This window comes from Phyllostomus discolor, chromosome 10, assembly GCF_004126475.2.
Source record: "Phyllostomus discolor isolate MPI-MPIP mPhyDis1 chromosome 10, mPhyDis1.pri.v3, whole genome shotgun sequence".
Classification (NCBI taxonomy): Eukaryota; Metazoa; Chordata; class Mammalia; order Chiroptera; family Phyllostomidae; genus Phyllostomus; species Phyllostomus discolor.
The window spans coordinates 87,619,801-87,640,213 of record NC_040912.2 but is presented as its reverse complement, the minus strand read 5'-3'; the positions used below and the strand labels follow the sequence as shown (position 1 = coordinate 87,640,213).

Below are 20,413 nucleotides of genomic sequence, written 5' to 3'. Positions count from 1 at the left end.
TCATTTCTAATACCATTTTCCAATAAAAGGAACCAACATTCCACTTTTTAGGAAAATGTCTGATTCTAGAAAATATACGAGATGCTCCTGTAGCGGCTTGGAGTGGCAGAAAAGAAATTCCCAAGCACGCACACACACACACACACACACACACACACACACCATAGAAGTATCTCAAAGGGACATATAACTAGCTAAAAGAACTCCCAATTGCCAACATATTTTATATTTTGGAGTATAACCAAAATATAAATAATTATCAGGAGTGTGTACTGCTATAAAAATAGCTGAATAAATAAATGGGGAAGAAATGACAAATTTCTCATTCAAAAGAATTCCAAATGCATCATGTAGATACTTTACCCTGTCTCCCCACTCCTTCATTCTGTGCTACTCGTAGTAAGTCCCGTTGAAAAACAGCAGCATGAAGACAGTGGCATAGAGAAACTTGACTGTGGAGAAAACTGTCACAGACTCAGGTGATCAACATTGAGAGCAGCGGCAATAAGTGGTGTTAATCATATGTACCCTTGAAATGATGTGGGGAGCGGCACTTCATTTCTGTGGTGTTCCGGTAACATAGGATCCCGATGGAATCATGGCAAACACAGCAGGCAAAATCTAAGCTGAGTGACACTGTACAAAACATCTGACCGTAACTTCTCAAAACTGTCAAGATCATCAAAAACACAGGAAATCCACCCTGGCTGGTGTGGCTCAGTGGACTGAGCGCCAGCCTGCAAACCAAAGGGCCACTGGTTCAATTCCCAGTCAAGGCACGTGCCTGGGTTATGGGCTAGGTCCCCAGTAGGGGAGTGAGTGAGAGGCAACCACACACTGCTGTTTCTCTCCCTCTCTTTCTCTCTCCCTTTACCCTCTGTCGAAAAATAAATAAAATCTTTAAAAAAAACATGGAAAATCCATGCTTGCTTAAGTAGCACATGCACTGAAACTGGAATGAAACCGTGAGGATTAGCATGGCCCCTGTGCAAGGATGACTTGACACATGGAAATTGTTCTTAAAACATGCAAATCTGAGAAACTGGCAGAACAAAGAGGATCATAAGCAGACAGGAACACTAAACGTAGTATGGTGTCCAGGATGCGATTCTACACCCAATAAAGGGCATGACGTGAAAACTAAGGACATCTGGATAAAGTATGAGCTTAGTCATTTATAAGTGGTGGTTCCTTAACTGTCACAGAAGTAGCAGCCTATCGCAAGCTGTTAACACAGGCAAAACTGGGTGGGGGTGTGTGTGGGAGCTCTGTGCTACCTGGACAATTTTTTCTGTAAATCTAAAAACTATGCTACAGAGAAAAGTTCACTTGTTGAAAAGGCAATTGTGAGAACTGTATTTCCTTTCTTCTTTAAATAGGATATATTTATTGGCTAAACCGAATTTAACTGTAGTGAAGGAAATCCCCCCACTCCTCTTAAACTCCTATGGCATTTATCACCATCTGACATCATGTATGTTTATAACCTGAAAATATTTACCATGAAGGCATGCTCTATCACCACGATATCAGTTAGTTGTTGTTGGTTAACAAGCCACATCCCGCAATTTAGTAGCTTTTAAGCAAGCTGCGTGTAACTCCGCACCTGTCTGTGGGTCTCTGGGTTTGGCTGGCCTGTGCCAGGTGTGTTCGTGTGTCTTTGGGCAGCTGGCTGCTGGCACTAGAGCCAGCTGCTTTGGGATGGCCTGAGCTGGAATGACCTGGCTTCTCTTTCCACGTCTGTCAAACCCCGACAGCAGGTTAGCGTGTGTGCATGTGCTCATGGCAGTGACACAGTGATGTAAAAATGTCCCGAAATTTGCAAGCATTTTAAAAGCCTCTACTAACATGAACTTTGCAGGAGTTTGCTTAGCCCAATCAGTGACCAGCCTTAGACTCAGTGTGCCAGGGGACTGTCCAAGGCCATGGGTACAGAAGGTGTAAACAAGGGAGACTGCTGATGCAATCAAGCCGTCTCCACCATCCAGAACAGTAAAAATAGACACTAGATGAGTGTTTGTTGTGTAATACAATGGAACAACTTTGTTAGATCATGACCCTCTCTCCTGTCTTGCCTTCCTCTGACCCCCAATCTTCAAACTCCTATTTATTCCCTTGCCACCAGACTAAGCTGTGAGCCTCTCTTTGCATAACCCATTCTGTGCCCTTACCGACAAAATCAATCAATGTTTTGTATGATGATATAAAAGGGCATGGGTGTGTATGTGCGTTTACATGTTGTTTTAGAATTATTAAGGTTTGATGTTGAATTCTCACACACACACACAATGACAAGCTCATCATACTTATATTTCTGCAAAAACACGGAATGAAATCTTATGGACCAATAATTTGCATGTTTGTTAAAAAAACCAAAATCAGGAATATACAGTGTTGAATCCCAGATTGCAAGGATGAGTCAATACTAAGAAAGGTGAAGGTATCACTGTCTTTATTAATTACATCTAACACAAAAATTGTATGATTATCCTCACAGATGCTTAAAAGATAATTGACAAAATTAAAAGCCCATTCTACACAGAAATCATTCAATGATATAGGAAAAACAGACCTTTGAAATTATTTTTATATTTACATTTAATTATATTGTCTTCAAATTTTTCAGATTTTCATTTTATTTGTACCTTCCAGATTTTCACTTCTAATAAAGTACGGATCAATCTTTATGCACCCACATTTAAAATGAGCTTTTGGGGGATCCATTTACCATGCTTTTTCCAGAGTAAAACTGACATGAAACCAGCCCCTGAGGAAACCACTGTAGATGACCACCACCTGCGATATCATAAAGCCCCACAGTGATGCAGCACAAGGCAGGCCACATAAACAGGCTCCTGGCTGGGCTGAGGTTTTAGTCCGCTACTGTCCGGGAAGCCGAAATGGGGGTAACCCATTACATCAGGACTACTTGCTTTGCTTCTTGTTTTTTTTTAGTTTGTTTTTTTTAATTTGTTCTTTTTTTTTCGTTATTATTTTGGTTTTTGTTTTTTTGTTTTCAGTTTTTATTTTGATTTTTTCTTTTTGAAGTCACCATGCCTGAGGACGTTTCATCCGCCTCTGACCAGGAGTGCCGAATTGGTGGCTATCTACTCCTCAGGACAATAGGCCAAGGGTCCTCTGCAAAAGTCATGCTGGCCCGCCACATTGTAACAGGCACCGAGGTGGCAGTGAAAATCCTCAATAAGTGGGACTATGCCCTTGGGTTTCGTGAATTTCAGTGCCTGAGACACTTAACGCATCCAAACATAATGAGACTGTTTGAAGTCCGTCACACGGAAGATCAGTATTTCCTGTTTGTGGAACACCTGAGCGGCGGTGACTTAGCCACTTATCTGCAAAAGCATGGTGCCTGCACAGAAGAGGAGGCCAGGACCATCTTTCGACAGCTGGTGTCTGCCTTACACCACTGCCACGAAAAGGGGTTCGCGCACAGAGATCTGAAACCGGAAAACATCCTTCTAGATGCTGACAACAATGTCAAGCTAGCTGATTTCGGCCTTAGCAAAGAATTTTGGAAATGCAAGCTGACCTCATTCTGCGGGACCATGTGGTACGTGGCCCCGGAGATCCTGAGTAGCGAGCCCTATGACGGCCAGAGGGTCGATATCTGGAGCCTCGGAGTCGTCCTTTACCAGCTGGTGACGGGGAAGCTCCCGTTCGAGGGGGGGAACTTTTGGGAAGTGCAGGCACGGGTCTTGACAGGGCACTTCCTCCTACCCCATTTCCTCTCGGAGGAATGCCAACATCTTCTACAGAACATCATGACCCTCGACCCCGCCCAGAGGCCGACCCTGGATGCCATCATAAAGGACCCCTGGGTCAACAGAGGGCAAAAGGAGGGAGTGAAGTTATACAGTGAGCCGCTGTGTGGTGATATCGACCCCCAGATCAGCGAACAAATGAAACAGCTTGGGTACGACCAGGAGGACGTAAGGGAATCGGTGGCCCACAAAACCTTCGATCATATCATGGGCACTTACTTAATCCTCCGCAGCACAAACATGAACAACAGAGGCCATACGGTGAGTGTAAGACCTTGCTCCTCCCCAGAACAAAGACAACATCTACCCACAATGCCAGAGCTGCGGGCAGCGGGAGAGAAAACGAACAGGTCCACCAGCCCACCCACCAAGGTGCCAGTGAGGGTGCCTGTCCGTGCCACCAGCATGGCACCAAGGGGGACTGTCTCCACACCTAGTATGGCACACAGGGTGGCCATCCCCACCACAGGAATGAAGGTGAAGCTGGCTGTTCCATCTGCCAGCTCACAAGGGGAGGTGGCCACCCCAACCTCCAGTGTGCCAATGGAGCTGGCTGTCCCATCTGCCAGCTCCCAGGGGGAGGGGGCCACCCCAACCTCCAGTGTGCCAATGGAGCTGGCTGTCCCATCTGCCAGCTCCGAAGCACAGGTGGCCACCCCAACCTCCAGTGAGCCAATGGAGCTGGTTTTCCCATCCATCACCACAGAACCAGAGGTGGTCATCACGACCTCCAGCCTGGTATGGAGAGTGGATGTCTCCAACGCCAGCGGAGAAGTGAAGGGGGCTATTAAACCTGAGGGTCTCAAATCCAGCACACTCACCTGCCCTGAGTCCAGCCCTGCCACCACCAGCCCTGCCCACCATCATGGTTCTTTCGGGTCCTTCACCACTGCCAGCTCAGCCATAGAAATCGGCTCTTCAGGCTCCCGCACCACCTCAGGCAGAAGTAAGAGCAGCACCAGGAGCACCAGCAGGACAGGCAGCACCAGCAGCAGCAACCACGGCTCTTCCTCCCACCAAGGAGAAGGCCGGCAGCAGGGACCAAGAAGGGTTCTACAGTCTTTTTTGAAACTTTTCTGCTGTCGGCCCTGCCACTCCATGCACAAAAAACATAAAGAAAAAACAAAAGTGCATCCAAGGTTCTCCATTAAATTCTGGAGGGTCAAAATAGGGCCACAGTAAACACAAATACTGGAGAGATAGAGCCAAACTATAAGGGGTTCCCCAACTCCTGCACAAGGGCACTTCCTGCTCCCTGAACACCACCACCTTGGCCCTCCAGAATGACCCCCCCGGCTGCTCACCATCCTCAGCCTGGCCCTCCAGAATGACCCCTTTGGCTGCTCACCATCCTCAGCCTGGCCCTCCAGAATGACCCCTCGGGCTGCTCACCATCCTCAGCCTGGCCCTGCAGAATGACCCCTCCGGCTGCTCACCATCCTCAGCCTGGCCCTGGAGAATGACCCCTCCGGCTGCTCACCATCCTCAGCCTGGCCCTCCAGAATGACCCATCTGGCTGCTCACCATCCTCAGCCTGGCCCTGGAGAATGACCCCTCCGGCTGCTCACCATCCTCAGCCTGGCCCTCCAGAATGACCCTAAGGGCTACTCACCATCCTCAGCCTTGCCCTCCAGAATGACACATCTGGCTGCTCACCATCCTCAGCCTGGCCCTGCAGAATGACCCATCTGGCTACTCACCATCCTCAGCCTGGCCCTGCAGAATGACCTCTCCGGCTGCTCACCATCCTCAGCCTGGTCCTCCAGAATGACCCATCCAGTTGCTCACCATCATCAGCCTGGCCCTGCAGAATGACACCGCTGGCTGCTCACCATCCTCAGCCTGGCCCTCCACCATGGCTCTTCAGGCTCTCTCACCACCCCAGGTGAGCACTGCAGAAAGGCTCTTTAGGCTCTCTCACTACACCCAGGTAAGCAATCCAGAAAGGTCCTTCCAGCTCCCTCAGCACACTAAGCTTGGCCACCCTGAATGGCTCTTTGGGCTCCCTTACCAACCCCAGGCCAGCACTCCAGAACGGCTCTTCCAACACTCTCATCAGCCTCAGCCTGGCGCTCCAGAATGGTTCTTCAGGCTCCCTCCCCACCTTCAGCCTGGCCCTCCAGTAGGCTCTGGAGGTCCCTCATCACCCTCAGGTCGGCACTACAGGTGGCTCTTTGGCTCCCTCATTAACCCCAGCTCAGTCCTCCAGAATGGCTCTTCAAACTCTCTCTCCACCCAAAGCAGTAGGAGCAGCGGCACCAGGAGTACCAGCAGCGGCACCTGGAGCACCAGCAGCACCAGCAGCAGCAAGAACACCAGCAGCACCATTTTGCAGTGCCATGAAACTTTTAGACATGCCCGTCTCCTAAAGCTGAACCTGAGATAGGGATTCTCATTTCAGTGACTTATCCCATTTAATACCCTCAGGAGTAAAGTCGTAAGGCAGCAGGATAAGGTAGGGGAGGACATCCAGGAAGAACCTGTTTAAGAATTCTGAGGTCTAGTCTGCTCCACCGCGAGGCCCTGGATCGAGAATCCCACCCACAGGGCTGGTCCCGCCTGGAGTCCAGGACTGTCGTCCATGTTTTTGTACCTCTGTGCCAATGCGCGCCGGCGTCTGGCGTGCAAGGGGCGGTCACACTCTACAAGAGGGTGCCGCTGGACTTGGCAGCCCCCAGCACAGAACTCAGGGCTGGGTGCATTACCACCAGTAAAGGGGATCGGCATGGGGCACCAAGAACATCCAATGTACCTTTTGGATACGAGTTTTTATTCTTCGTATTAAATTTTTAAAGTTTTCCCCACCCACTCTAGGGTCTTTCTTGTACCTTTTCTTACACAAGTTTTTATCCTTCGTACTAAAGTTTTCAAGTTTTCCCCACCTACTCTAGGGTCTACATAGATACCTTGAGGTCAATTTCTCCTGCCATCTCAATACTTCTTTGTAACTCCACTGTCTGTACCTTCTCCAAAACTTCTCAATGTATTTACCCTTTATGTTTTCCCTTCCTATATCCATAAAGAAAAAGCTTTCTGAAGTTTTTTCTCACTTCTGCTTTCCATTTCATCACTTTCTCTCTCACCTTCAATCTCTTCATTTCTCTTTGCTTTTCTTTTAAATAGTCGATTCCTTGAAACCGTGCAGTCTTTGGCCCACCATTATTTACTAACAAAGTGTGGAAAGAATACTTTTGGCGCTCTCCATTCAATTACCATGTGTTCATTCCTTACCCATTTTCCTTTTTTGCCTCTGAAATTGCAATATAACCACACAGATTTGGAAGCAATAAGGGCATTTTTTATGATGATGTTTCAGCCTCATGAAGTTCTCCTGTTTGGTAAACTGATATAAAGACAATGGTATATTCTCTTGGCTTAGAAATTATCATGGAGAAAATGTTATTTCTATTTGGATGGAATACTTTGTTACACCACAATCCACAGCAATAACATTTCCTTCAAAGATGAGGACATTCTAGTGATTGTACGGCTGCTTGTTAGGCAGAACATTTAGATGGCTGTGATATTCAAGTCTGTCTCCAGAGCAAGATTGTTCTGCAGAGGAGTGGAGAGGGAAGGCAGGAAGGAAAGAAGGGAGGAAGGGAGGGGAAGAAGGCTTAGATGAGACTTCCTTCACGATTTCAAAATGTTTGGCCGGTATATACACTTGCATACTGAAGTCCCAAATGAAGCAAAGCAAAAAGCGTTTACAATTTCCTTCTCAGGAGTTAAATGTTGCAAATAAATATATTGATTGCTGTAGTTCAAATTCTTATCAAACAGGTTCTTTTTTTCATGAAGAGAACACCACATCCTCCACATCTTAGGATTTGGTGTGTGCATAAGGTTGTCCTCACTTTGGCTAAAAATGGAAACATACGTTTGATGCCTAAAAATGATGCCTTAGGAGTCCAGGCTTGGAAAAATCACACTTGTTTTCCTCTAACGTCCTCACGTGTGCCTATTTATTCACTAACTCCATGTATCTGGTGGTGATTTTAAGGCAGACTTGAGCTTGCTAACCCCAGTATAACTTTTGCCAACTCGTTGGTAAGAAAACCACCTGCTCTTGAGGCTTGAAAAGTTCACAAACCCCCGACAGAAGTCCCTGTGAGGGATAAGTGGCCTCCCGCATCCCCGTGCTGACCTGGTCACTTTTATGGGCGTAACAACACTGAACAGTCTATCTTGTCATTCGGACTGATCCTCCACACAGTCAGTCTTGCTCCTCGAAACCATGAGTATTCCTAGTGTTCGTGCATCAAGCACAGGAGGAGGGAGTTGGTATTTCATGGGTTTTCTAGTTCAATCACTTTTGAGCGTAAATAAGTCGTGCTTTCATGGATGTCTTTGGCCTACATTGGGAAACACGAGTGTGAGCAGCAAGCTGAAAGATAGTGTAAGTTCAGGTTTGGGGCTGGCACATCACACTCCCCTTTAACCAGTCTCTCTTTGCCTTCTGACAGGGACAGGTACATAATCGTTTTAATACACATACAGCTTAAGTGTCCTGAAACGGATTTCCTGGCATGTCTCGTAATATTCTAGCAGAGACCTCACTAAAGAAACACAGGATTCTGAAATCAGAGTAGCACCATGCACCCCAGGACATGGGATGATCGATGGGCAGGGCTTGCTGTGCGTGTTTCCCAGCCAGTGGTGTATTTCATTCCCTCGGTCCCTTAAACAACAGATGAAGGATTTTTTCAACATTAACTTCTCTCTGTTCAATTTCATCATCAATCTGTAATTCATTTCAGGAAGTGTGCTGGTGGGCATCTGTCTTGGCATTTCACTGGTTTCTTTTGAAGCTGACGCCATCATTGTTTTTCTATTCCACAGGTGAGATGTTTCCATGAGCAATGTGTGGAGACGAGATCAACCTGTATTTCTTCGATGCCGCGTTTGCTGAACCCTGTGTCACATTAGGCTGCCGATAAATGCAGGAAGACTTCTCTTCCCCCCCAGAGAACTTAACAGTCAGGGATGGAGATAGGCCGTCCCTGGGAAGGGAAGAGAAATGCAGTTCCAAACTCTTCATTCAATATTCTCCTACTCGTACTTTACACCTAAGGTTGACAAGCCTACCCTGTGATTTTCAAATAAGGGAATTGGTGAAAATTATTCCAGCATTATACCCTCGACCGCATCTTAAGTTCTACTATCGGGCAATAAATCAGTAACCAACTTCTAATAAAGATAATACATGGGGAAGAAATTCTTCTGAACACACAATTTTAAGGATTGTTCCTTAAAGGTATAAAATGCCTTCCCAGTTACTGGGATGCAGAATAACAAACCGGCAGAGGTTATACCCTTGTAGGAAAATCACCAGCAATTATTCACGTCAGAATACAATAACTAAGCCTTCACCATATAGACACTGTGTAGTTCCTGAAAAGGCCATTGTGAATGCAGTCTGCTCTGCCAGCTGCTAGGACCTAGAAGCCACTGCACCCTAGCAGCAGTGAGCACACCTAGCACTTCAATCGTCATTTCTAATACCATTTTCCAATAAAAGGAACCAACATTCCACTTTTTAGGAAAATGTCTGATTCTAGAAAATATACGAGATGCTCCTGTAGCGGCTTGGAGTGGCAGAAAAGAAATTCCCAAGCACGCACACACACACACACACACACACACACACCCTAGAAGTATCTCAAAGGGACATATAACTACCTAAAAGAACTCCCAATTGCCAACATATTTTATATTTTGGAGTATAACCAAAATATAAATAATTATCAGGAGTGTGTACTGCTATAAAAATAACTGAATAAATAAATGGGGAAGAAATGACAAATTTCTCATTCAAAAGAATTCCAAATGCATCATGTAGATACTTTACCCTGTCTCCCCACTCCTTCATTCTGTGCTACTCGTAGTAAGTCCCGTTGAAAAACAGCAGCATGAAGACAGTGGCATAGAGAAACTTGACTGTGGAGAAAACTGTCACAGACTCAGGTGATCAACATTGAGAGCAGCGGCAATAAGTGGTGTTAATCATATGTACCCTTGAAATGATGTGGGGAGCGGCACTTCATTTCTGTGGTGTTCCGGTAACATAGGATCCCGATGGAATCATGGCAAACACAGCAGGCAAAATCTAAGCTGAGTGACACTGTACAAAACATCTGACCGTAACTTCTCAAAACTGTCAAGATCATCAAAAACACAGGAAATCCACCCTGGCTGGTGTGTTTTGGGAACAAGAAAATTAAGAACTAAATGTGACCTTAGTAAACAGGAACCGCATTGTAGCTAAAAGGAACTAACAAGGGAGAGAGAGTGTAGGATGTGGTTAAGCAAACGTCCTGTGTCCTGCAAATATTCTCCCCTGGGGCTGCTAAATAAGCAATGCTTTGTTTAGTTTTAAAAATATGAATTTTACCCTGTTCCCGCTCGCGGTCTCTGTAAGCAAATAGCTAACTGCCACATCAGCTTCTGTAAAAATGCTTGCTTGCTTGCTCGCGCCAAAACCCTTATATAAGAACCTAGCTGTGAGCGCTCGGCGCGACTCTTTCATCTGCAGCCCCTGTGGGTACTGTGTGTCCGGATACTTTAAGAGTTCACCCCTGCGCAGGATAAACTTCGCCAATAAAGCCACATCTTTGATATCCTGAAAGTGTCCGACATTTGTCCTTGCGTTTGCTGAATATAACATTTTGGAGGCCCCAGCGAGATGCCGGGGAGTTTTGGTTCGTAGACCGAATGCGCCGCTCTTGCTATGTAAGTATTTACTGTTTTGGCTCTGGGGCAAATAACCCTGAGGTAGAGGCGGGATGCTGCCAGTCGACTACCCAGGGACCTCCACAGGCAGGACACCACCCCTGGAATTTGGTTTTGGAAATTAAGTAGTGACCGGTCACGTTAGGTTCCCTTCCCTTTTTAAAATGAAACACCCTTGTTTGTCTGTGTATTGTATTACATGTCAGGTATATCCAAAGGTTCGTGTCTTTGTGAAATTGCCTTGTTTGTTGCCTTGTTTGTTTGTGTGGTATGTTGGTCGTTTTCCCCACTTGATTGTCTATTAAAGAATTTTTCTGATTTCAAGAGGCAGGCCCGAGGCTATGCCGGATTCTGAGTTCCTGCAAATGCTAAGCCAATTAGAATGGCCCACCTTTGATGTAGGATGGCCCGCTGAGGGTACTTTTGATCTGCCGGGCTCTGTTAAGGGGATTAAAGACAGCAGTAAGGAAGCCTACCAATTTTAGCAAAGTCAGTTAATAGCACAGAGAAAAAGGAATTTACATATGAAAGAAGGTCAGAGGAGAGGGGCCAGGAAGATCTAGGTATTAACACCGCTGCAGGCTGGTCAGAGTTCCTGCAGCCCCAGGGGATCCACTCCTGTGAGTGAAATGAGAAAGGCATCCCTAAACAGAAAGTCTAAGTGCAGGCCGTACAACAAAAATCCATGGAAAACTCCTCCCAACACTAGGAAAGAGTTAAGGAGATTCCTGAGAATGGCAAGTGACTGCTGCATTTGAATTCCAAGCTTTGGGCTCACTGCCAATCCACTGTGAGGCTCTGAAGGGACCGGAATATAATAGCCCTTTAAAGTGGACAAAGGAGCGCACTCAGGCTTCTGAGTCTCTGAAAGTGCACCTGGCTTCATCCCTAGACTGGAATTGTCTCATGGAAAGAGAGTGAATGTGTGTATCAACTCAAGAAATCACACAGAAGGTTAGTAAAATCCTAGGAATTAAGTGAAGACTCCCGTGCCACATCCCCGACCGCTCTAAGACCCGGGCGGAGGGGGAAAGAGGAACCACGAACTGTCGGAGGCACCAATCGGAATCGGTGAGTGCCACATGCTGAGTCTAAGTACTGAGTTTAAGGGTAGTCCTTCCCAGTGTGGGAAAGGAACCAGGATTAAAAGAGATTGATGGTTAAATCTGGATATGTAAAAATTATGTGTAAAGGATGTGAAAGTTTTAAACCTGGAGTCAAGGAAACCTAAATTGTTTTCTGGTTTTGTAAGAAGCGAGCAAGATTTCTAACATTGGTGTTGTTTCTAATCAGAAACCTTCTGTACTTTAAGACCTAGAAAAAGTTGCCTGTAACCGGTTGGGGAGGATGCCTTTGCCACTCGGGACCCAGGCAGGGTTATTTGGGGCTGATAAGTGCTTCAGCCATGGGCAAAGCAGCATGTCTCTGCCAAAAGACCGGCCCTGAAGAAGCATGTCTCTGTGCAAAAGAATGCCCCTACCTGTGTACTGTTCTGGAAACTCTGTGTTTTAAATTTTGCTCTGTATCTGCTCTAAAAAAGAAATTAAGAATTCCAGGGAAGGTTAAAACTTCACACTCTGTAGAAAAGTAAATAGGAAAGTAAAAGATATGTAAATGAAGAAGGTATATAAAAGAAAGAATAAAGAGTTTGTAAATGTTTAAAAAAGTCTGTTAAAAACTATAAAGATAAATGGAAAAAGTAAAAGTTTTAGAAAGGAATTATGTGGTGTTAGTTAATAAAAGAAAGTATAAGGCATAAAAATGCAATCTTGGTAAATATCAGAAGCTGTATAAAATAAAGGGTTTATGAATGTTGCAGAAAGTCTGTGGAAGTAAACGTTTTAAAAAATTATGTGGTGTGTGTTAGTAATGAAAGGTATAAGGCATAAAGATACAATCTTAGTGGATATCAGAAAGTATATGAAAAGAATAGAAAGTTTGTGAATGTTTCAGAAGGTCTGTGTAAGTAAAAATTTTAAGAAAGCCTGGTGGATATCAGAAGGGAAAAGATTTTCCTTCAGGCTTTGTATTTTCTCCCTACCTGATCTCTCCAGAATTTGGCAGTCTAAAAATGTAAGTAAGGACATAAGGTTCCTTTGCATAAAACCAATAAGACCAGTCGTTAATAGTGGTTTTATTAACCAAGACTTTGACTGGAATGTCACACCTGAAGGAGGCATGTATGGGTTCTGGTCATCACCAGAAAGCCCTGAGGAACTGGGATTGACTTTTAAAGCTAGTGTAAGCCACGAGAAAAGCCTGGTACTTTGGTTGGTTGTGCAGTTCATGGCAGTCTTTCCAGGGAAGGAATGAAGGTTTGCTTTCCTAAAAGATGGCCAAAAGGAACTCATAGGCACAATGGAAACCTCAAGGATCTAAGTAAAACAAGCTGGTACAGGCAAAGCCAGATGGCAGATGTATGGCTCTGCTTCTGTGCCTACAGAAGCAAGGGGCAGGCTAAGAAGTCAATCTAAAGGTTCCCTGTGAAAGTTCCAGCAAAGCAAACTTAAAGATCATAGATGATCCAGGCTGCTCTTGGTGTGTTTATGCAAACGAACAGGAAAAATTAAAAGCTGGACTCAAATGTAGTCCCTTCAATGACAGTGAGGGTAAACTTAGGGAAAAACATCATGGTTCAAGGAAGATCATAATGCTCAGTATTGTATATCAAAATGGTATAACTAACTGGCTCAAAAGTTTGTTTTCATTTGGAAGCTAAAACTGTTTGTAATATCACCAAAAATATTCAATTTACAGGCATAAGGGACCTATCAAATTGCCATTGTTAAATGTCATTGCAGGAAAGGCCTTGCAACTAGGTGTCTTCCCAAAAGACAGTCTCACAGGCACAGAGACTGTTTTGGGGATTGTTGTGTAAATTAACCTGTGTGTTCTTCTGTTTTCATAGGGCGTATGCCTATAACCTCAACCTGAGTAATTGGTTGCAATATAGGCCTCACTTAAAAAGCCCATTTTTCATCATCACCCCCTGGAGCTCAATGGTTTGGTTAAACTAAATGGTTAGGTTAATAAGCAGTTTAGGCAATCTGTAAGCTTCACTTTAAAACTAATTTTCCCTTTTCTGTCTTAGTGGCTTAAACAAGAAAAGTTTAAATATCTGAAAGGAAGAATTTGTAGGAGGGTGCAGCCAAAGAGTCCCCCAAATAACAATTTAAAGGACAAATACCCAGAAAATCAGTTAAAAAAAAAGTAGACTAGACCTTGGGATATACTCCTGCTAGCAATCACTATAGGGCCTATCAACCTAAATAAATTCTTGCCTACATCAAACACAGAGTAAAAGTAGTCAAACTGATGGTGCTTTCCCAGCCTTATACCATCCTCCCAGGTGATAAAAGTCAATGGTTTGACTTATTTTAAAAGAAAACGGGGGAATGTTGGGAACGAGAAAATTAAGAACTAAATGTGACCTTAGTAAACAGGAATCGCATTGTAGCTAAAAGGAACTAACAAGGGAGAGAGAGTGTAGGATGTAGTTAGGCAAACGTCCTGTGTCCTGCAAATATTCTCCCCTGGGGCTGCTAAATAAGCAATGCTTTGTTTAGTTTTACAAATTTGAATTTTACCCTGTTCCCGCTCACGGTCTCTGTAAGCAAATAGCTAACTGCCACATCAGCTTCTGTAAAATGCTTGCTTGCTTGCTCCCACCAAAACCCCTATATAAGAACCTAGCTGTGAGCGCTCGGCGCGACTCTTTCATCTGCAGCCCCTGTGGGTACTGTGTGTCCGGACAATTTAAGAGTTCACCCCTGCACAGGATAAACTTGGCCAATAAAGCAACATCTTTGATATCCTGAAAGTCTCCAACATTTGTCCTTGCATTTGCTGAATATAACAGTGTGGCTCAGTAGACTGAGCACCAGCCTGCAAACCAAAGGGTCACTGGTTCAATTCCCAGTCAAGGCACGTGCCTGGGTTATGGGCTAGGTCCCCAGTAGGGGAGTGTGTGAGAGGCAACCACACACTGCCGTTTCTCTCCCTCTCTTTCTCTCTCCCTTTACCCTCTGTCGAAAAATAAATAAAATCTTTAAAAAAAACATGGAAAATCCATGCTTGCTTAAGTAGCACATGCACTGAAACTGGAATGAAACCGTGAAGATTAGCATGGCCCCTGTGCAAGGATGACTTGACACATGGAAATTGTTCTTAAAACATGCAAATCTGAGAAACTGGCAGAACAAAGAGGATCATAAGCAGACAGGAACACTAACGTAGTATGGTGTCCAGGATGCGATTCTACACCCAATAAAGGGCATGACGTGAAAACTAAGGACATCTGGATAAAGTATGAGCTTAGTCATTTATAAGTGGTGGTTCCTTAACTGTCACAGAAGTAGCAGCCTATCGCAAGCTGTTAACACAGGCAAAACTGGGTGGGGGTGTGTGTGGGAGCTCTGTGCTACCTGGACAATTTTTTCTGTAAATCTAAAAACTATGCTACAGAGAAAAGTTCACTTGTTGAAAAGGCAATTGTGAGAACTGTATTTCCTTTCTTCTTTAAATAGGATATATTTATTGGCTAAACCGAATTTAACTGTAGTGAAGGAAATCCCCCCACTCCTCTTAAACTCCTATGGCATTTATCACCATCTGACATCATGTATGTTATAACCTGAAAATATTTACCATGAAGGCATGCTCTATCACCACGATATCAGTTAGTTGTTGTTGGTTAACAAGCCACATCCCGCAATTTAGTAGCTTTAAGCAAGTTGCGTGTAACTCCGCACCTGTCTGTGGGTCTCTGGGTTTGGCTGGCCTGTGCCAGGTGTGTTCGTGTGTCTTTGGGCAGCTGGCTGCTGGCACTAGAGCCAGCTGCTTTGGGATGGCCTGAGCTGGAATGACCTGGCTTCTCTTTCCACGTCTGTCAAACCCCGACAGCAGGTTAGCGTGTGTGCATGTGCTCATGGCAGTGACACAGTGATGTAAAAATGTCCCGAAATTTGCAAGCATTTTAAAAGCCTCTACTAACATGAACTTTGCAGGAGTTTGCTTAGCCCAATCAGTGAACAGCCTTAGACTCAGTGTGCCAGGGGACTGTCCAAGGCCATGGGTACAGAAGGTGTAAACAAGGGAGACTGCGGATGCAATCAAGCCGTCACCACCATCCAGAACAGTAAAAATAGACACTAGATGAGTGTTTGTTGTGTAATACAATGGAACAACTTTGTTAGATCATGACCCTCTCTCCTGTCTTGCCTTCCTCTGACCCCCAATCTTCAAACTCCTATTTATTCCCTTGCCACCAGACTAAGCTGTGAGCCTCTCTTTGCATAACCCATTCTGTGCCCTTACCGACAAAATCAATCAATGTTTTGTATGATGATATAAAAGGGCATGGGTGTGTATGTGCGTTTAGTTGTTGTTTTAGAATTATTAAGGTTTGCTGTTGAGTTCTCACACACACACACAATGACAAGCTAATCATACTTATATTTCTGCAAAAACACGAAATGAAATCTTATGGACCAATAATTTGCATGGTTGTTAAAAAAAAACCAAAATCAGGAATATACAGTGTTGAATCCCAGATTGCAAGGATGAGTCAATATTAAGAAACATCAAGGTATCACTGTCTTTATTAATTACATCTAACACAAAAATTGTATGATTATCCTCACAGATGCTTAAAAGATAATTGACAAAATTAAAAGCCCATTCTACACAGAAATCATTCAATGATATAGGAAAAACTGAGAACATTGAAATTATTATTATTATTTTTAAAGATTTTATTTATTTATTTTTAGAGAGGGAAGGGAGGGAGAGAGAGAGAGAGAGAGAGAAAAACATCAATGTGCGGTTGCCGGGGGTTCTGGCCTGCAACCCAGGAATGTACCCTGGCTGGGAATCGAACCTGGGACACTTTAGTTCCCAGGTCAATCCACTGAGCTACACCAGCCAGGGCTGAAATTATTTTTATATTTACATTTAATTATATTATCTTCAGATTTTTCAGATTTTCATTTTATTTGCACCTTACAGATTTTCACTTCTAATAAAGTACATATCAATCTTTATACACCCACATTTAAAATGAGCTTTTGGGGGATCCATTTACCATGCTTTTTCCAGAGTAAAACTGACATGAATCCAAAAAGTGAGGAAACCACTGTAGATCAGCATCACTTGCAATATTACAAAGCACCACAGTGATGCAGCACAAGGCAGGCCATATAAACAGGCTCCTGGCTGGGGTGAGGTTTTAGTCCTTTACTATCCGGGAAGCTGAGTTGCTGGTAACCCATTGGATCAGAACTACTTGCTTTGCTTCCTTTCTTTTTTGTTTGTTTTTTTAATTTGTTCTTTTCATTATTTTTTTGTTTTTTCCTTTCTTTCAGTTTTTTAATTTTTATTTTGAAGGCACCATGCCTGAAGACTTTACATCCACTTCTGACGAGGAGTGCCACATTGGTGGCTATCTACTCCTGAGGACAATAGGCAAAGGATCCTTTGGAAAAGTCATGCTGGCCTGCCATATTGCAACAGGCACTGAGGTGGCTGTCAGAATCATTAACAGGCGGGCTCCTCTCTAGCTTTTAGAGAAATTCAATGCCTGAAAATTTTAAACCATCAAAATGTAACCAGACTGTTTGAAGTCATGGACACAAAACATAACTTCTTTCTAGTGATGGAATACCTGAGCGGCGGTGAGTTATCCAACTATCTGAGAAAACATGGTGCCCGGACAGAAGAGGAGGCCAGGACCATCTTTAGTCAGCTGGTGTCTGCCTCACATCACTGTCACCAAGAGGGGTTTGTGCATAGAGACCTTGAGCCAAAGAACATCCTCCTAGATGCTGACCACAATATAAAGCTACCCGATTTCGGGTTTACCAAGGAGGTAAAACACAACCTGCTGAGCTCCTTCTGTGGGACTGTGTCATACATGGCCCCAGAGACCCTGAGGGGCAAGGCCTAAGACCGCGTGAGGGTCGACATTTGGAGTGTCAGTGTGATATCAACTTTTACCAGATGGTGACGGGGAGGTTCCCCTTCAAGGGGGAGAACTTTGGGGAAGTGAAGAGACTGGTCTTCAGAGGGCACTTCCTCCTACCCTAATTTGTCTCTGAGGAATGCACACATCTACAAAAAATCATCACCTTTGACCGCCCCCAGGGCCCACTCTGGACGCCATTAAAAGACCCCTGGGTCAACAGAGACCAAAAGGAGGAAGTAAGGTTGTACCATGAGCCACCATGCAGTGATACCAACGCTCACTGCACCGAAAACAAGGAACAGCTTGGGTATGACCAGGAGGAAATAAGGGAATCGGTAGCCACAAAATATTCAGTAATATCATGGGTACCTATTTAATCCTACACAACAAGAAAATGAACACCAGAGGCCACACAGTGCGAGTAAGAACTTTCTCCTTGCCTGACCAAAGACGACGTCATTCCACAACCCAGAGCTCCAGGCAGTGGGACAGAAAACAAACAGGCTGACCAGACCACCTGCCAATGCGGCAGTGAGGGTGACAGTCCCTGCCACCAGCTTGGCAGCAAGGATGATTATCCACACCACCAGGGTGTCAGCAAGGGTGGCTGTCCCTGCCACAAGCATGGCACTAAGGGTGACTGTCCCCACCACCAGTGTGGCACACAGGGTGGCCATCCCCACCAAAGGCATGGAAGTGAAGATGGCTGTCCCATCTGCCCAGCTCACAACCGGAGGTGGCCATCACAACCAGCAGTGTGCCAATGGTGCTGGCTGTCCCATCTGCCAGCACACATGTGGAGGTGTCCATCACAACCACCAGTCTGGAAATGGAGTTGGCTATGCCATCCACCACCACGGAACCGGAGGTGGCCATCACAACCACCAGCCTAGAACCAAGGGTGGATGTCTCCGCCAGCAGCAGAGAAGTGAAGGGGGCCATAAAAGAAGAGAGTGTCAAATCCAGGAGAGTCTCCTGCCCTGAGTCCCGGGCTGCCACCTGCAGCCCTGCCACCCCCAGTCCTGCCCTCCATCATGGTTCCTTGGGGTCCTTCACCACTGCCAGCTCAGCCCTACAGAATTGCTCTTTGGGCTCCCTCACCACCCCAGGCAGCGAAAGACCAGCACCAGCAGCACCAGCAGCACCAGCAGCAGCACCAGCAGAAGCAGGCAAGGCTCTTCCTCCCACCACAGAGAGGGTGGCAGGAGGAACCTAGAAGGGCCCTGCAGTTCTTCCAGAAACCTTTCTGCTGTTGGCCCTCCCCCTCCATGGACAAAAATCAGTAAAAAAGAAGACAAAATCCACATAAGATTGTGAATAAAATTCTGGAGAGTCAATATAGGGGCACAATAAAAAATACTGGGCAGATCAAGCTAAACTGCATGGGCTTGCCCGCTCCTCCAGAATGGCTTTTGGGCTCCCTACCACCCCCAGTGACCCTTCCAGAATGGCTCTTCAAGTTTCGTCACCACCACAGTGTGAGCACTCCAGAATGGCTCCTTGGGCTCCCTCACCACTCCCAGGTCAGCACTCCAGAACGGCTCTTGGGGCTCCATCACCACCACTGGTTGAGAACTCCAGAATGACTCTTCAGGCTCCCTCACCACCCCCAGTTCGGCATTCCAGAAAGGGTCTTCAGTGTCCCTCACTAACCCCAGGTAAACACTCTACAATGGCTCTTCAGGCTTCCTCACCACCCCCAGTTCGGCACTCCAGAATGGCTCTTTGGCTACCTCAACATCCCAAACTCTTGGAGGTGGCCATTCTAACCACCAGTGTGCTAATGTAGTTGGCTGTCCCACCTGCCAGCTCACAACCGGAGGTGGCCACCCCAACCTCCAGTGTGCCAAGGGAACTGGCTGTACCATCTGCAAGCTCACAAGTGGATGTGTCCATCACAACCACCAATTTGGAAATGGAGTTGGCTATCCTATCCGCCACCACGGAACCGGAGGTGGCCATCACAACCACCAGCCTAGAACCATGGGTGGATGTCTCCGCCAGCAGTAGAGAAGTGAAGGGGGCCATAAAAGAAGAGAGTGTCAAATCCAGGAGAGTCTCCTGCCCTGAGTCCCGGGCTGCCACCTGCAGCCCTGCCATCCCCAGCCCTGCCCTCCATCATGGTTCCTTGGGGTCCTTCACCACTGCCAGCTCAGCCCTACAGAATTGCTCTTTGGGCTCCCTCACCACCCCAGGCAGCGAAAGACCAGCACCAGCAGCACCAGCAGCACCAGCAGCAGCAGCAAGCAAGGCTCTTCCTGCCACCACAGACAGGGTGGCAGCAAGGACTTAGAAGGGCCCTTGCAGTTCTTCCAGAAACCTTTCTGCTGTTGGCCCTCCCCCTCCATGGACAAAAAGCATTAAAAAATAGACCAAAATCCACATAAGATTGTGAACAAAATCCTGGAGAGTCAATATAGGGGCACAATAAAAAATACTGGGAGATCAAGCTAAACTGCATGGGGTTGCCCACTCCTCCAGAATGGCTCTTCCAGCTCCCTGAATACCACCACCTCCACCCTCCAGAATGGCCCTTGGGCTCCCTCACCACCCCCAGCAAGGCCCTCCAGAATGTCTCTTCGGTGTCCCTCACTACCCCAAGTCAGTACTGCAGAAACGACCTTCATGCTCCGTCACCACCCACAGCATGACCATCCAGAATGGCTCTTTGGGGTCCCTCACCTCCCCCAGTCCTGAACTCCAGGTGGCTCTTTGACTCCCTCATCAACCCCAGCTTGGCCCTGCCGAATGGCTCTTCAGACTCCCTCTCCACCCGAAGCAGTTGTACCAGCAGTAGCACCAGGAGTACCAGGAGCACCAGCAGCAGCACCAGGAGCACCGGCAGCAGAAGGAGCAGCACCAGCAACACCAGCAGCAGCAAGAACACCAGCAGCACCATTTTGCAGTGCCATGAAACTTTTAGACATGCCCGTCTCCT

At 45.9% G+C, this 20,413-nt stretch overlaps 1 protein-coding gene and 2 pseudogenes across 1 annotated transcript; all 3 read left to right on the top strand.

The window, feature by feature from the left end:
- The first annotated feature begins 926 nt into the window (after positions 1-926).
- On the top strand, positions 927-1,021 carry LOC114508242 (annotated as a pseudogene).
- A 2,032-nt stretch (positions 1,022-3,053) lies between these two features.
- Positions 3,054-6,168, top strand: LOC114507410 (sperm motility kinase 3A-like). Its single transcript, XM_028525245.2, has 3 exons — positions 3,054-4,832; positions 5,563-5,712; positions 5,803-6,168. Exons 1-3 carry the CDS (start codon positions 3,054-3,056, stop codon positions 6,166-6,168), a joined length of 2,295 nt encoding a protein of 764 aa, XP_028381046.2.
- Positions 6,169-14,588: 8,420 nt separating this feature from the next.
- LOC114508238 lies at positions 14,589-14,683 on the top strand (annotated as a pseudogene).
- The last annotated feature ends 5,730 nt before the right edge of the window (positions 14,684-20,413 follow it).

What these genes read in the sequence shown, in the direction of transcription:
- LOC114507410 (XM_028525245.2), top strand. Translation starts at nt 3,054, where the DNA reads ATGCCTGAGGACGTTTCATCCGCCTCTGACCAGGAGTGCCGAATTGGT. An exon ending in GGCAGCAGGGACCAAGAAGG is followed by an intron (nt 4,833 to 5,562) that starts GTTCTACAGTCT and finishes TGACCCATCCAG; the next exon opens with TTGCTCACCATCATCAGCCT. An exon ending in GGCTCTCTCACTACACCCAG is followed by an intron (nt 5,713 to 5,802) that starts GTAAGCAATCCA and finishes TACCAACCCCAG; the next exon opens with GCCAGCACTCCAGAACGGCT.